The sequence below is a fragment of the Podarcis filfolensis genome, assembly GCF_964270895.1.
Source record: "Podarcis filfolensis genome assembly, chromosome: 1".
Classification (NCBI taxonomy): Eukaryota; Metazoa; Chordata; class Lepidosauria; order Squamata; family Lacertidae; genus Podarcis; species Podarcis filfolensis.
This window is the reverse complement of record NC_139604.1, coordinates 65,446,776-65,464,424: the sequence shown is the minus strand read 5'-3', so window position 1 is coordinate 65,464,424 and position 17,649 is coordinate 65,446,776. Positions and strand designations below refer to the sequence as shown.

General features: G+C 38.8%; 1 protein-coding gene across 2 annotated transcripts in view; it reads right to left on the bottom strand.

The window, feature by feature from the left end:
• The window catches only part of PIK3C2A (phosphatidylinositol-4-phosphate 3-kinase catalytic subunit type 2 alpha), a 48,617-nt gene extending 31,195 nt beyond the window's left edge, over positions 1–17,422 (bottom strand). Inside the window, exons 1-6 of one of the 2 annotated variants that reach the window (XM_083589151.1) lie at positions 17,211–17,422; positions 11,225–12,404; positions 4,640–4,740; positions 3,847–4,004; positions 2,920–3,040; positions 2,134–2,245 (exon numbers count right to left, since the gene is read on the bottom strand). In XM_083589151.1, coding sequence (XP_083445277.1) covers positions 2,134–2,245; positions 2,920–3,040; positions 3,847–4,004; positions 4,640–4,740; positions 11,225–12,337 — 1,605 coding nt within the window. In that variant the 5' untranslated portion in view covers positions 12,338–12,404; positions 17,211–17,422. Of the gene's footprint in view, positions 1–2,133; positions 2,246–2,919; positions 3,041–3,846; positions 4,005–4,639; positions 4,741–11,224; positions 12,405–17,134 lie in introns of both variants that reach the window. The other variant, XM_083589150.1, reaches the window with a different exon arrangement.
• Between the last annotated feature and the right edge of the window lie 227 nt (positions 17,423–17,649).

Genomic DNA, 17,649 nt, shown 5'->3' with positions numbered 1-17,649 from the left:
CAAATTGTTCTATTTCTTCTAAGATTCTTTCAATACTTTCCACTGGTTCTTCTACTGTCATTACCAAGTCATCCGCGAATGCTTTAACTTTGTATTCATTTTTCCCTATAGACACCCCTTTTATATCTTCATTTTTTCTTACTGATTTTAGCAAAACTTCCAGCACCATAATGAATAATAATGGCGACAGTGGGCATCCCTGCCTTGTACCCTTGGTTATTTTAATATCTTCTGTAGTATAGTTATTTACAATCAGCTTCGCTTTCTGTTCTGTATATATTTAATACGTAAGTTTAATTGAACTCAGTGGGGCTTGCTTTGGGGCAGACATGAAAAGGATTGCACTGTTAGCCCTTAAGCTCTCCAATGAACCTATTTCACTTCTACAAATACTTTAAAAAGCCCCAGGCCAGGTGCTAAAGAGCTCCATAATATGTACAAAATGTTTATTTGTGCACAGGAATTTCCTGCATTTTTTTGCTTTCAGCCCTATTCATTGTGATGACTGCTGTTCTAAGGTTGCTTTATTTTCTTTGTTTTTTCTAAACAATGTACAAACAGAACAAAACAGCAAAAAAGGAGAGGAAAAGTTGGTTATGTTTAACGCAGTAAATAAAGATCTTAGAGAATCCAAAAAAGCATATGGATTTAAGTTTATTTGTGCCTTATCACACATGATGAAGAGTCCATTTTTCAACAAAATAATCTTAGTTGTGCCTACCCTTTTTGAACTGAATCATATTGGTCAATTTAACCATGCAAGCTATATCTCAAACTAATCAGTTAGTCGTCCAAACTTGGAGGCCAGATTTTGTTTTAGTTATAAAAACAGTGATATGGGCTGCACTTAATAAAGGATCATCTTCCTGTTGCCCATAGGCAACCAAAAAGAAGCTTCAATGGGTCCCTTGGCATGGTATGTCCTATGATAATTTTAATTTCTTTGATGTTAGTACAAAATTTTGTTATTTTATGACAGTTCCAAAAGATGTGTAAAACATCTAGTACTGGGCATCTTACTTCTCCAACAAAGACTAGTTGCTGTTATATACATATATATGGCTAATATGTTTTAATGTTAAGTAACACCTTAAGATCATTTTACATAAACTTTCCTAAGACCTACACTAATAGTGTACTGACACATTCAACAATACCATTGGGTTAACAACGGGATGACAAAAAATAGCTCTACTCTAGAGTAAGAATTGTGCTCTGATCTTTAACATGTTGGATAAATTTGGAACCCATCATCTGCAAAAGAAGAATCCCAACAGAGGAAATGTCTGCTGTTTAACTGGATTAATATCCAGTGTGGTTTTTTCTGAGGGGGTATGCAGGGGTACGCATACCCCAAAACCTTTTGTGAATCTTTGTACTTTTGTCCATTTACTGTATTTATTTTTCCCGATTTGAACTATAAAATGGTGATTTTCTTGAGTCAAAATGAGAGTACCCCTAAACTTTTTTTTTAAGCACTGTTAATTATCTATTGATATGTTACAGCATATTTCAGTAGAACTAATTTTTATTAACTATAACAATGGGAAAGTACCTTGCTAACTCAAGAAATAAGCTAAAAATTGTTTTGCTCATTCCTTTATTTCATAAACTTTAAATACCGCTTGTTTCTAAACAAAAACGAAAACCAACAACTTCAAAGCGGTTTACAAAGAGAGCATAAAACAATATAATGTAAAGTAAAAACAGTTTAAAATGGGCATTTAAGACATTTTTTAAAAATTAAAAACAGCAATAAACCAAGATTAACATTCTATGTATCTGGACTGGCTTGTCTTATAAAAGAAAATTAGATACTTGATGCAGTGTAGATGACAGGGGAGGGGGGAATTATAGTGCTTTATCAAGTTCTTTTAACGCTTTAAGGAAGTGCTGACAAAATATATAAAATGGAATCACTAGCAACAAGTATATGTTTCTCCCTGCTCCTGAACAGTTAAGAGGCTGCAATGTTTTTTTTAATCCTCACTTATAACTATAATGAAAACAAGTTATCTTTTTCCTCAGTTCCAAGCTATAAGAAGAGAGCAAGGAATGTGCACAACCTCAATAATACACATGAAATCAATAAAGTCAGGTTGTTTTGAGAATGTGTGTTCACTTTGTACTTACTGTTCGTGCCAAATCTCTGCATATAACATTACGGGTCAAGAGCTGCAGTTTAATATCCGTGTCCCACTTTCGGCAGTTCTGAATGTATTCATGGCTTCCTACACCGTGCTTACTATAAAAGAAATGAATGTGGTTGCCTACCACTTCAAATTTGCAAAACCTTTTCTAAAAGATTTTCCTGGAAAGTAATAGTGACTGGAATCTAGAAAGCAACACTATGGTCAATGCAGACGTAACATGCCTTTGCAGTCAACATGTGCTCCCTTCCTCTTCTCCCTCTCACTACTGCCCTTGCTTCTTCTCTTTTTCTTTGTTAACTATGGCTTAGCACATAGCTGTCAACTTTCCCCTTTTCTTGTGAGGAATCCTGTTTGGAATAAGGGAATTTCCCTTAAAAAAGGGGAAACGTTGACAGCTATAGCTTAGCCTTATATTCATAGAGGTTAATACTACTGTACCCATGGTTGTGTGATGAGTCTGGGAGATACAGCAGGCTTAAAAACCACCCCAAAAAAACTGTTTGAGAGGTGGAGGAACATCTCTCCCAAACAGATTTTAGGTGCAGAGTAGAAGAGGGATCAGCAAAAAATCTCTTCTTGGCTATACATACAAGTCCACCCCACCCCCCAGTGTCTACTTGACATCATCATCAAAATGAGAGCCTGCATTTAATCCAGATTTACTCTTTTTGCAGAAAATCCAGTAAGTTAACAAACATTTGCATTATTTTCTTTCTGAAAGCACCCTAAGCCCACTTAAATACTGAGAGGGAAAGTTTCTGCTTACTTCTGCAAAACTTCTTCTTGTCCACAAACCTTCAAGATATAACTGTCAATGTCTACATCATTCAAGTCATCATGCACCCAGCAAAGTGCTTGCATTATTATAAGCTCAACTGGAGAACTTGCTATTTAAAGACAAAAAAAAAAAAATAGAAGACAATAGTTAAGAAAGTACTATTTTATTCTTCACTAACTCTTGAAGTTTTTCCAATTTAAATGAGTTAATAGACTCATTTATATTTATATGAAATATAAATTTCATATAAATTTATATGAAATATAATTTGTATTTCCAGCTGATTTAAGTGCAGAAGTTCTTTAAAGACATAAAATCCAGTACAAGGTAACTTATTAGGGGAGTGGTCACTATCAGAGTGACCTGGTGACCATACCAGAATATGCAGTGAGTTCTATGAGGGTTCTCCATAAAAAGATCAATGACATGTCTTGCAAGTTTTCAACTACAAGGAAAATGATTTGTTTACTATACTTTAATTTAAACTGCTTGATTTAAGAGAGTGGCAGTTATAATCGAAATAATGTAATGTTACTTTAGAACCCAAGATAGCCAACTTTATCACATGGGAGATGGCTTATTCCCAGACTTATTTAAAAGGCTGACATGACATGCAAATTTGACCAGGCTGCCCAATTAATAGATTTGAAACACTTAAACTAGTTCTAGTAAAAACAAAAACAAAAACCCAAACCCAGCCCATTTAACAGTTCCCTAATAATTACACCAGACGCATTTGGTAAGAGGAATCTTATCTACTGATATTTACAACCAACTAAAACATAAACTGTAGAATAATGACTATTCTCATGTGTGCTAATAATCTGGGACGCAAATAATTCTTGGAATTTTCATCTTGACGTAATCTTTTGATCTATGGAAACATCATTTATTAAAAAATGAAAACACCCATACCATCACATGTAAATATCACTGGCTGTTGGAAACCTTCAATTTCTATTGAAATCTTGATGCTTGAGTTCTCTCCACTGATGTTTCTTTGCAACATTACTGGGCTCAGCACAAAGCCTGAGTTTGTATCAAGATTGTCATGGGGAAACTTGGTCCTCAACCTGTAAGCAATATGTATGTAAGTTCCTTGCTCTAATGAAGATAAATTACACTTACATGTAGTTCACAATGTTACTTATTTCTTAGTAAAAAGAGTTAGAATCACACAGTTAATTCATTTGCCTAAAAACTGTTTTACTTGTTTCCCCTCCACCCTATGAGACAAGTCATTGGCCTTGCACTCATGGAACCTCATGTTCCATTATCCTAAAAATCTCAAACCATCCAATCTATACAAAAGACATCTGAATCAGATTTTTAAAATTAACAAGTTTATGCAAATCTACCCACCATGGAATAAATTATGCAATCACAGAATTCAACATTTCCTAGTGCACAAATCTCAGGTTCCCCTCTTTCCCCCAATTCTCCATTACATAGTATTGTAATAGTTCAGGAATAGAGGAATGGTAAAACATCCTACAGCCAGATGAATATGCAGTAAAAATTCAGAAATCAATCTTAGTGTTTTGCTGCTTTAATAACTATAAAAAATTGCATTTTCCCTCCAAACCAGTAAAAAAGCATGCATATAACATATGACACATGAAACAAAATATTCAAGTGTCAAGCCTATAAATGAAACTAGTGCTGTCATTTACTTCCTTAAACATGTTTGCACCACACTACTGCTTACTTTGCAATGGCATCACAAAATGCTGCTTGTTCTTGATCTTGGCCATCACCATTTTTGAGAAATTTATTTCCTGTTGGCAGGTTACTGGTCCCATTGTCTGTCTGAAATTTAAGAATAAAGAAGTAAAGCAGTGATAGACATGACTCCTATAAGCCTTTCTTGAGTCGTATTCCTTGGTCTCCCAAATTCAATCAAGTATGAGACGATGTGTGCAGAATTAAGTATACACATGATGGAATATTGGGCGTGGACTAGCACTATAAAATACTGGCTGCTTTGCCATTTTCGTTCCCAACCTTCGAGTCTGCTTTCTGATTTACTCAAGGACTTCTATAAATCCAGATGGCTCCAACTCATACACAGCAAAATTAGATCTATTGGTATTGACTTGGAATTAATGTATAATTCTAGTAAGCAATATATTTATTGCAATATCCAAATTTGATTAAGGGATATTGAAAAACAAAACATTTAATCAGCTGTAAATAAAATCTGCTCCCCAAAGTTCTATGGTTTAAATGCAACCAATAACAGGATCACTTATATCTCAAAGTTAGTAATTCCAGCCCAACACAGGGCATATGTTAGCCCAAAGGAACGTTTCCCCCTCAGCTTTTGTTAAGGGCAGATATTTAAACATCCCTAGAAATGATAGACATTGCGGATGTTATTTGAATGTGCTAGACACTGTAGAACATATTATTTTCTACTGTCCACTGTGCAACCAGCTACATAAATGTGTGTTATCCCCTTTTTTGGGGTAGTTTAACATCATGGCACAATGAAAATATCAGATTCTATCTGCTGATATTAACCCGGAGGTAAGGGTGGCTGCAAGGGTGGCTGAATTTCTGTCAATAGTATCTCTTGCAGTGGTGAATGGCACGGTTTGGCGGGAAGACATTCCAATGAAAAATTCTGTTACTATATATCTTGAATGGCTGCTTCTTTGTATATATTTTAAATTTTTGCATATATTGATGTTTTAAGATGGTCTATATAGCCTAAGAAAGTTTTGAAGAAAGAAGCCAGTGAAAGTATAGCCCTAGTCTCACCTGCAGTGGCTAAAGGTGGGACAGAGCTGGCAAAACTAAGTGTATTTGATTCCAAATATGTTTGTTTCATAGAAAGCAGTCTACCACTGCTAAGAGTAGGTAGGGGTGGGCAACCTTCCCAGGGTTGAGTTCCACATTCCCGGGGGATGGGGCAATGGTCAGGGCCACATATTGATGGTTGCAAATGGGATCAAAGCATATAAAGGGTCAGACACCTTGTCTAGCTGTGCTGTTCACTGAACATTTCATTCTCTCTCATACCACACACCCATTTATTCACACAAACACAAACATTTGTCCTTTCCTCGCATCATTCGGTCACCATTTACTCATTCTTTCTCTCTTTTCCTTCAGGCTTCTGGGGGCGGGTGAAGCGCACCAACGGAAGTAGTGCACGGCGCCATGGGTCCTCTTGTCTAGACCGTGGGTTGCTCACCTCTGACTTAGAGCAATGTTTCAAGTAGCTTCAAACACTGCAGTTCCAGGTTATTGCTATCACTTTGTGCTATAAATGCCTGAAGTCTCAAGATCATAGAAATGTATTTGCTTCTCCTGCTGTCTTACCGCCCAAAAATGCATGTGTGTTAAATTGTGGCAGCTATAGATATTGGGCATGCTCCCCGTTGGTTTTTGTTTTCGTGTGGACATTTTACATGGATTGCTTGTTTGTCCTAAACCCCTGAATAGTTAGAATGGGTAGAACTGAGAGTACCGCTTAACTCCTTTCGTCAGATGTAATTTTTTTTTAGTGTGGCTCATTGTCTGTTCAGGCTTCTAACACTTAAATGTATGGAATGCAGGGTTGTTAAGAATACTCTAATTCTTTAGCTTGGGAAAATTCTATTTGAGTCTTGTCTCTATATTGCGATTTTGTTGTCATATATTATTCTGGTAGATTATTATATACTGTACTGTAGTGTATCTTGTATTATTATGCTTTTGACTGTTGTGGGGGCCTTCTACCAAAAACCAGTATAGAAACTAAAAAAAATTTTGGGAAAAATTCTCCACCTTAATACTCAACAACTGTGTCTCTGAAAAATTTCCAGTTCAGCCTGGTACTCTCATTATCTGATGATGGATTCATTTTCTGTTTATTTAAACACAGACACACACAGAGACACACATGCACACACACAATATAATCAACAGTATATATTGCATAACACATATAGACAGAAGATGGAAAAACCAGATTTAAACACACCATTATGACATAATTATAACACATCTTCACCCCAACCCCACCACCCACAACATAATCCTATATGCACTCACTCAGAAAGAGGTTCCATGGGGCTTGCTCCCTAGTAAGTGGGTACAGGATTGCAGCCTACATCTATTTAGACGGAGGCGCACAGTCTCAAACTTACCGTATATGATGATATTGCAACAGACATAAACAGGATATTTTCTGTTCTCTGATTCCACTTTCCAAATAAAAGCAAGTGAAATGGAGTATGATCTGGAACTCCTACTAAAGGAATTCTTATAGTTCTAATTATTTAGTCTTAAAATAATCCTAGTTTTATGGCTTCTACCTCTAATTTCCAATATACAGAATTTGATGGCATTCTTGTGGAATTAAGTCCTGAAATAAGATGTGAGTAAGTTTACTTCAAAAGTCTGTGGAACATTTTATTCATGTTATTAAAAGACCTGAACAAATATTTATGCAGCTGCTATTAGTCAAGTCAAAATCCAAAATTTTAAAGATAATCTCCAGGGGAAAATGTAAAAAAGTAACTCATACAATGTCTTATATGAACAACTTCAAAATAGGAGTTGCTTTAATGCCATAGCTCCTGCCACCTGTGCCATTTTTGTGCCAACTGCTTAAATCATACATTCGCTTGTGATTTAAAGCACATGTACCATATGACATGCCACAAGAGGAAATGTCCCATTTATCAGTGCCAAAATACACTCTGAAAGGCAGCATATGATTAGTCCTCCATTCAATAGCCAACAGTAAAATAAAATAACACAAGTATGTTGGTCCTGGTCTGCCATTTGTCACGTTGCTGGGTAGCATCAATTAAACCAGCTGGTACCAAAAAAATTACCTTGGCTTGGATTAAGGCTGCAGCCCCTCCACCACACTACAAACTACTCTGGGGGAGCCATCAAGTGTCTTCTGCTAATACATGGAGATCTTTGGCTCTAACCCACAGAAAGTGGCATTTTTTTTTACAAGCAACTCCATGAAGTACATTCCTCAACGTTCTGTGATTGTTGTAAATTTTTTTTAAACCCTTTTTAATATTGTGTTTTAATGTTGTAGTCTGCTCCAGGACCTTGGAGTGAAATGTGGGTAAATGATGATGATGACTGACAAAAAGACCTAACCTGGTTTGGATAGAACACTAAAACAAATTTACCATTATATGCACAAGCTTGCCTCTCCTCCCCTGTTCCTACAGTGTGGCCAAGAGAAGACTAGAAGGATTTGCTTCTGTTTTCAGTTAACCACAGTGCATCATTCTGTCTCAGCTGCGAACTGCAATTATGTTCAACTATAGTTTATCTTAACAAGATTCTAAATAACAGTTTGAAGTATACGTGCTTGTACAAACCCTAGTTGAAACTAACCACAGTTTATCCTAGACATAACAAACTAGCTATGTTGGAATGTAATGCTAAACCATAACTTAGCACAATGTGAGTGTACTGCAGTGAACCTTGAACATGCATGTTCCCCTCCTGTGTGGATGGGAGGAGAATTTTAGCTGTGTTTAATTCCAGTTGCCTATTTGGCTTGTCATTTTTCCTCAAAGAAAAAGACTGTGGCTTACAATGCAGTAATATACCAGATGTTTTAACCTCACATATCTCTTTCTACTTTCCGAGGTATAAACCAACCATTCATATATTAAGCCTCACTGATTTTATTTCCATGTAAACACAATTCTCATTGTGCTGCAAATGTGATAAAAATGAAAATAACTTTCCAATGTGCTAATATGACTTGCAATATATTTAGTTTTGATAATATGTGTGTCATTTTAAACTTTCAACAGCATCAAGGTTTCTGAGAAACTTTGTTGAAGAAAGCATAACACATGTCTCCAATTTAAAGACTGAGCTTTACCTAGCATAACCGAATTGTGAATAGAGTAAGGATTTAATTTATGAAGATATCACATAGTGTTTTAACAGAAGTGAACATGACATTAAATTAAATGGCAATAGCTCCTGTGCCAGGGATTTTGCTACATTTAATAGACAACTGATTCATTAGTTTCACCTCCAAGGAAGAATGCTGAATTAAATGGTCTGATTCAGCATAACAATTATATTCTGTAGCTGGAAACAAAATTAAATGCCCAAGTCTTAGATCAAGCTAATACCTGATATTTTAATTTAATTTTAATTTTGTGAATAAAAAATGCCTAATTTTAATGGCAGTCAAATTTATCTGACACATTTAGTTCTATCCTGTATTTCAGTGCAAACCCTAACTAGATGTTTACAATAAAAATGTTAGAAACCAAAATAACTGAATATAATAAAAACACCACCATACAAATGAGCTGACTAATCCATCTTATTATTATCTGGCTGTCATGTCATGGCAAACAAATAACGCACATCCCAACAGACTCAGAGATCCTATATGGGCATTCTAAAGATATGAACAGTAGGGGTTAATATGACTGCCACTTCCTACACTAGGGAAAAAAACCTTCAATATTTGAGAACCGTTGTGAGCATATTAAATCTCAGGCCTTTGTTTTGTTCTGCTGAAGTGTTATCCTGCCGAGTTGTAAAGCTTTGTTCCCATGCCAGATAGTTTTGATCATGCACGGGGCCTAAATGTCTACTTCCTCCTAATACTCATGACAGATCACACAGATGGAGCCTCTTTGTAAAGGATAAACCGCAGAGATTTGGAGACCAAGTTAACAGTTTTGGCCATGATATGTGTATACTATTAATTTAGAAGCAGTTTATATATTTAATATACTACATAGTGCATTATGTGTGCAACATCAGTATGAAATATGGAATATAAGAGTTTCTAATGTTATTTTTTTTAAAGAGCCTGTTTACATGGAAAAATAATCTTTAAAAATTATTTTTTTCAGCAGAAGTATCTTATTACAGTAGTTCTGCAAAGTAACCAACTACACAATGGCAGAAATCCTGAAACCACTTCCTCACAAGTAGCCCATGTGATGTCAGTAAGTCTTTAGTATAGGAATAACTAGACTTTAAGAACTCATCACAATTAAGTTTACTTGCACATACACTGACTGCTCTTGACCTACCTGAATTGTTTGTGACTTTTCGATAATGATTAAACTGAATAATAATCATCCCTTCTAATATCACACTTGGTATTCAGGACCAATTAGTTTAGCGGTGAAATGGAGCTGCCCACAGAAAATATAGTAGTTTCTGCATTTTTTAAAAAGGAAAAGAACTCCAAAAACATCCTAATGGGGAATGAGCACAGTCACTGGCTTTGAAGAAGAACAGAGTGTTGAAAGTGTTAGTTGGAGAATAATAATAATTAATAATAGGGGAAAGGGATGCAGAGGGCATTGGCTTGGCATATTTGAGCTGCTAACTGCTACAGTATTTCAGGGGAATTAAAGTCTGGGGTATGCAAACCATGAGATTAAGACTCCTATCACAGCACTATGTGGAGTATTCACTCCTTTCACATTCCTCAAAAAAAGTATCCCCCACCACTGCTATTAGATACCAAAAAAACCATAAACAAAACCCCATTCTGGAAGCCAGTTCTGAATCTCTTTGGAACTAAATAGCACAGTATGAAAAGTTTTCCAGACATGAGACCAGGCCTTCTGTTTTAGACTGGGTGGAGCCTCAACAGGAGGCTATTCGGCAACATTTTGTGGGTCCTAAATTTTTTCTTCTAATTCCCAATTCTGTGATCCTATACTTTATCAGCAAGGTTGCAAACCAGGGCCACCCACAGTCAGGATTGCCCCAAGAATGTTTATTTTCAGGAGGTTGAAGGACTTTACAAGTATGAGGGAAAATATCACGCCAAAAAATTATCGTAACAAGAGGGTTCCCTTAATCTGCTGACTTAGTGTCTCACTCTAAGGTTTATGATCTGATGGAGCTGCATAAGGTCTACCCACAGCTGTGTACTGTTCAGTAATGAAGCAGCTACACAAACCTGGTTTCTGATGGTGGGGGTGCAAGGTGGGGGCAGTAATGAAGGCAAATAAAACTCTCCCTACTCACCATTCTTTCTTCTGATTTCTGCACATCTAGAAGGCAATTGTCTGAAGCTATACTGCATTCTTTAGAAAATGTGACTGTAGTACTTAACAGGAACAATATTTTTTAATTTTAAAATTTCAATTTAAAAATTAATGCAAAATAAACACACGTTACCGAATTCACAATTTTCTTAAAAGTTCTAATAATCAATTATTTGTAGAATTATGGTTGGGCAGGGAACAAATTCTTCATTCCATTAAATAGTATCAACTTTTCAAAATGAAAGTAAGCTTACAAAATGAAAATAAGCTTTCAGGATATGTTTTACCTGTGATGTTTGGCCCTGTAATTTAGTAAGCTGAGCGGTTCGAATGTTTAAAGACTGACTTCTTGTAACTGTTGCCCCAGAAGAAGACTTCCCACTAACTTTTCTTTCAAGACGACATTTCCCTGGGGATTTCTCCTCCAGTAGCACAGCATCCCAAGGATCTTCTACAACTGTACTACAAGTCACCTTTGCATCATCTTCTGCCGTATACAATATATCCATACTGTCGACTTTCGGTTTACTTAAAGGATCCAAATCCAACCAATCAAATTTACTAATATCACTGGAGTTTTCAGAGGTTGGTAAGTTAACTGTAGATTTAGTAGCAGTCACTTCTAAGTCTGTGCTTGATCTCCCATTTTTCAGAAATTCTGAAGTGCTTGCTATCTTATCAAATACTTTTGCCATTTCAGGGGTAAGTGTTGGCTGATATATAGGCAAACTTCTCTGTGGATGGAAGGCTGAAGTAGCAGGCAGTGCATATGTAATGTACTGGGACCTCTCTGGAAGACTTAGATAAATAGGCTTTGAAGACTGGTAAGTGGACATACCTGGATGGAAGCCATTCTGAAAGATACCAACTTGTTTGCTGTAAGAATTTGCTGGGTAAATAGAAGGTACAGTGCAAGTAGAAGGCCCAGGAAACCCAGGTGTCCACTGTCCTCTTTGAATAGTAGGGTTGGCATAAAACTGTGAAGAAAATGATGAACTCAGAATAGGAGTTGCTGGCAACGTGGTGTGCTTGCTTGACTCAGAACTGTCCTCAAGTAGTAGTTTCTCTAGCTCAGCATGGCTTAGTTTTTCTATCTCAATTGTATTTAACTTATCATCCATCTTTCTCTTGGCATCGGACTCTGGAAACACCATAAGATCATGGTCCTGTTTCCTGTGGGATTGTACAGTTGGCCAAGAGTTGCTTAAAATGTCAACACTTTGTCTGTTACCAGCTACCACTCTTTCCTTTTGCATCTTAGCTAGAGCCTCAGCTTCCATCTGCAGCGCCTCCTCTTTGTCCACTTCTTTTGCCTTTGCTGTGCCCAAAGAGGGTGATGAACGCTGTTTGACTTCATTGCTGCTAGATATTTGGGCCATGCCGTGAAAACAGATGTCCATTAACAACTCCAGTCACCTCTTCTGCAAATCCTTGGCCCCAAAATGTTCAAAGCCAGATTCAGAAGCACTGGAAGGAGAAAGAAAAACACTCGTTAGAAACAAAATGAACAATATTTGCAAAATCAAATGAAAAAGTATTTCAAAATGGTAGATTTCTAAAACCGCTTCAAGAACTAGGTCCAAGCTTTTATTGTATGCGTGTAAAATGAAAAACAATGCAGTATCAATCAGCAACCACTTGTCTCATTTCTCAAACCAGCTGCATATGCATTTTGTTTGCGCTAAGTAGCCTATAGAATTTTGTGTTATGAGGCAGCACATAAATGCAATGAATGAAGTAATAAAATTAACCTATGCTTAAATAATTCCTGCTCCTGCTTCCTTTTGTGTCATTCAGGTGCACAGTCCCAAGGACTGTTGGTTTCCAATAAAGCCTAGGTTCTTCATCTGCGAGACAGACACACATAACCCAACTAGAGGGGAACATGCAAACCCTAAGAATGACGTGTGAGTGTGATCAAATTTTGTGGGTAGTCCGAGAACAGGGGCTGAAAAAGTGCAGCCACTCAAGTTTCAGCAAGCACGCTGTTCAGACTTCCACTGGAATCAGGGTTAGCTCTGGCTACCCTTCTTCCAGTATTTCCAACAGAGCTGGATAGGATAGATAAGCACAGGCATTAGAATTCAGCAAAAGAACATCGGAGATGGCAATAAACAAATAAGAGTGTTACTCAGTGGCTGCATTCACACATAACACTAAGACTAAGCAAGAAATGTATATAAAATATTTCAGCTGTAATTAACAGCAGCTACTCACAGCTACATATTTCTCATAATTATTAGAACAACTGCATTGTTTATGTATATTAATTATTTCTATATATTGCCACAAATGCAATGCTTGGAAGAGCATATCTAAACTTAAAAGGAATTTATTTCTACATCAGTAACTGTGGAAAGTTGTGCTGCACTGTCTTGCCAACACAGCTCAGTCCAACTCTAGAATCCATTTTAAACCAGATGAGATTTCTTACTTAGAGGAATGTTCTGCATTGGAAACCATACATTTCATCTGGCATTGCTCATATACAATGAATTACATGCAATGGGTTCAATCCAGACTTTATTTATTTTAAAATTTGTAGATCACCCTTCATCACATGGTGATCCCAGGGTGGTTTACAACATATCATAAAATATACAACCCAAAATATACATTAATTAAAAAGTGTCATTAGTAAATCCAATTAATAAACACAACAGCATGAGAAGACCTAAAGAAATTGTGTCCTTCACAGGTTTACCCCAAATGCCTGGGACAACAGGTAAATCCACCGAAGTCCACCATCTGCACTCCCACAGGAAGAGAGTTCTACTGGGCACGGGGTGTGTGTGTGGGGGGGGGGGGGTTTGCACAAAAAAGAGAAAGTGCTCTTTTATGTCACCACACAGTGGACTAAGTCCATCAACATGAGAAACAAAGCTTCCCTTGGGAGAAGGCCCTTTGAAAAGTAACTGGGGTCCAGCGCATGAAGGACTTTAAAAGCCAATAATTGCTCTTAGATAACTGCACACAGACACACCTGCTTATGCTTTTGTGTCAGCATACTGTACTAAAGCCCTAAACGGCCTCGGCCCAATATACCTGAAGGAGCCTCTCCACCCACATCGTTCAGCCCGGACACTGAGGTCCCGTGCCGAGGGCCTTCTGGTGGTTCCCTCATTGTGAGAAGTGAAGTTACAGGGAACCAGGCAGAGGACCTTCTTGGTAGTGGCGCCTGACCTCTGGAACGCCCTCCCATCAGATGTCAAGGAAATAAACAACTATCCATCTTTTAGAAGACATCTGAAGGAAGCCCTGTTTAGGGAAGTTCCTAGTGTTTTTTTGAAGTTTTATTCTGTTTTTGATGTTCTGTTGAAAGCCGCCCAGAGTAACTGGGGAAACCTAGCCACACGGGTGGGGTAGAAATAAGTTATTATTATTATTAGGGGATGCTCCAGCAGTATGAGTATGATGAGTATGAGATGCAGTGTAGGTATCTGCATGAAAAATAGGCAACAATATTTCCTGCTTTTCTCCAAAAGGAAACCTATGCTGGATCTTGGAACTGACACCCTCAAATTTAAGCCACTATCCTTATTTAATGCACTATCCATATAATTTTCTGGTTGCAGAATATTAAATCTTATGTGATGAAAGACATGGAAGACATTAAAACAGCTGCCAGAGGCATGTGCAGTATAGTTAATAAGATGATACAATACTGGCATCTTTGCAAACAAAAAACATTGGATTAAATCTTGAAGCCACTGGCATTTAAGGAGATAGAGGAGGCATATAACATCAGTAGCAGATATCCCTGGCATGCCCTGGCAAAGCTGGGAAAAAATCTATTCAAAACTGGGAAATTTCTAGATGAACTAATGGTCTGACTCTGTACAAAGCAGCTTCACATATCAAAACATTCAAATGAGTTCAGCATGCCAACACTGAATATGTCACTGTAAAAATAGTTATGTTAATGGGATCTTTACTTCTGTAGCACAAAGTGGCAAGAGCAACATACGCAGAATGACAAAAAAGCCTGCCACAAAGGACAATGGAATGTGGTGGGTGGAGGACAAACATTCCTCAGGGGGAAAGATCCAGTATGAAGATATGTGGGGATATTAAGTATGAAACCATAGGGAGAATCCCTGGGAAATGTGAATTTCCCTCAGTTTTCCCAGATTACCTTTTATTTCTGCTTTCAGGATTGTCACACCTTACTTCTCTCTTTCCTGTTCCCAACTTGCCATGCTAAAGCAAAAATAAAACTAACAGTGAACTTGTGGATAAGTTTCAATACTTGCAGAATCAGAACTTTAACTATGGCCTGTTTTGTACTGGTGCCAGAAGCAACAGATTTTCTAATCATTTATAGTTTATTTTTCTCCTCTGTACGTCAGTGCATACTAAATATAGAGATTCCATAAATATATTAACTTCCACTGAATGGCTATAAATAAGTACAACATACACTTATACTCCTACCATATACTGTACGCTTCAGTTCTTATCGGTTGCTGCCTCAAATAAAACTGTACACATTAAACTTTTACATTTCTTATGCCTCTTCCTTGAATAACAAGACCTTTACTCTTTTGTGAAACATAAAACTGCCCAATGAGTCACTTGAACAGCAAATAGTTAAGATCAAAAACCAGTATCATATACAAGTGAAGTTTAACTTGAATGTAGCAATTTTGCTGTTTTCTGTTTACCACAGCATCATGTCTCAATTCTGTGAAACTATGGGTGGTATTCAACTAAGTTTTACTCAGGACACATTGAAATTGACGAGCATGAATAAGTTAGGTAAATATATTTCAGTGGGTCTACTCTGAGTAAAACAGAGCTGAATCCCACCCAGTGACATGATTCCTCTTCAGAAAACTGCAGTTGCAAAATAATACAGAATGCATTGTATTCCTCCCTACCGGCTTCTGTAACAAAAAGCTAGTAAGAAGTATAAACACTCAGAACACTTCTAAGCTTTCTTGCAGCAAAGAGACTACACATCCAAGAAGTCTAAATGGATAAAAACTCAGCATTTGAGCGTCAGATCTTTAAAAGTAAACACACTTTTAAATAATAAAAGGCCAACAAGTAAAATCAATTAAGCTCTTCAGTATCCCAGTAAACAAAGATATTTATATGATACAAAATATAAAACAGCCAGTAACAAATATTGCTTCTTATATCTGGTGACCACAAATACAATCAAATACCACTAGTGTCTGAACCTAGAATCAGAGAGTTCTACTATAGTTCCTATAAGCACCCATGACAACATTACAGTGTTTTGTTTCGCTGTTCTAGCATCTATTAGCACACCCCAGGAATAACACCGGTGATAATCAAATCTGGCTGCATGTATTAAACGTTTCCCAGCCCAACTGCTGCTTTACAACTTGTGGTACCCAAGGGCCTTTGGCCATAAAAACCTGCTCCTATGCACCACAGCATCTATATTACCACCGTTAATTACTACTTTGAGGCTTGATCACATGGACACCGGTGATACACCAGCAGCATTTGCAACTACTGTCAACACACGCTGGAGTGCGAGCAATCGTAAGTCTCTCGGTTGCGTGCCAACCTGCCCAAGGATGCTCAAACCGCAATTTATTAGGCCCCCCACAAACCAAACCCGTGGGAATTTGTTTCGGTGAGTCAAAACTACAGCTTGTTCTCCGTCTCTCGACGCAATACGATTAGCGGGAAGACGCAGTCATCTGCGTGTGCCAAAAAACCCCAAAACAAAACAACTGCTCTGCAAGGCCGCGAAGGCGAGGGGGTGGGTGGGAGGAGTGGGAAAGCGAGAGACTATTCCTCGGCTGCCCTATTTCTCGCAAGGCAGCATGGAGGAGGCCTCCTTATCTGCTCCAGCGTCTCCTTACTCCGAAGCGGAGCCACACGCAGGCAGCTCCTCCTCGGCGCCACCTTAATTGGCTGGCCTCGGGCGCCAGACGACCCAAGCAGACCAGCCCCCCTCATTCATTCCTCCTCCTGCTCCTCTAGGGGAGTTAGCGAAGAAGCCCCTCAGCGGGCGCCTTGGGGTTGAGTATGCCTTGGGGTTTTCGGGGACCGAACGAGGAAGCGCGGCCTCAGCGGCGAGGAAGAAGGCGGCCCAGAGAGGCTGAGCGCAGGGATGCGCCCCCTGGGAGCCGCGTTTCGCCTGCAGCAAACGCCCCCCGAGGGGTCTCTCCCGTTCCCTTCTCCTCCCCCTCGCAGCCTTCCAGACTCGCCCTCACCTCAACGAGCCTCCATCCCGAAGCACCAGCCGTCGCCGCAGCCATTTCCCGTCGTCCCCGCCGCGGAGAAACTTACTGGCGAGCTCGACTCCAAGCCCGCTTCTCCTCCTCCTCCTGCTGCTTCCCCGCCTCTTTCGCTCCCCGCGCTGGGATGGCTGTTGCTGCCGCGCGTCCACTTCCGGCTCTTAGCGAGGGGAGGCCGGCTGAGGGAAGGGGCGGCGAAGGCGGAGCCGCAGCAGGGAGGCCGGGTCGAGCGCTGGGCTCATGAGGAGCTGGCTGCTTCGAAGCACGCTGATAGGATACGGGCTTTTTCAAATGTTGGGAGCAAGCTTTCGGATGCTACAGGACGCTTCGTCGAGCTTAGACGTGCAAGAAGGGCCACAGAAACACCCTTCTCGGGTTGCTGCCCCGTAGAGTTACCCGCCCCTCCACCACACACATCCCAGCCCGCCTTCCTTGGGTAACAGCTGCAGGACAAAACATTCTGCGGGTAAAGCCTTTCCCAGCCTTCGGGT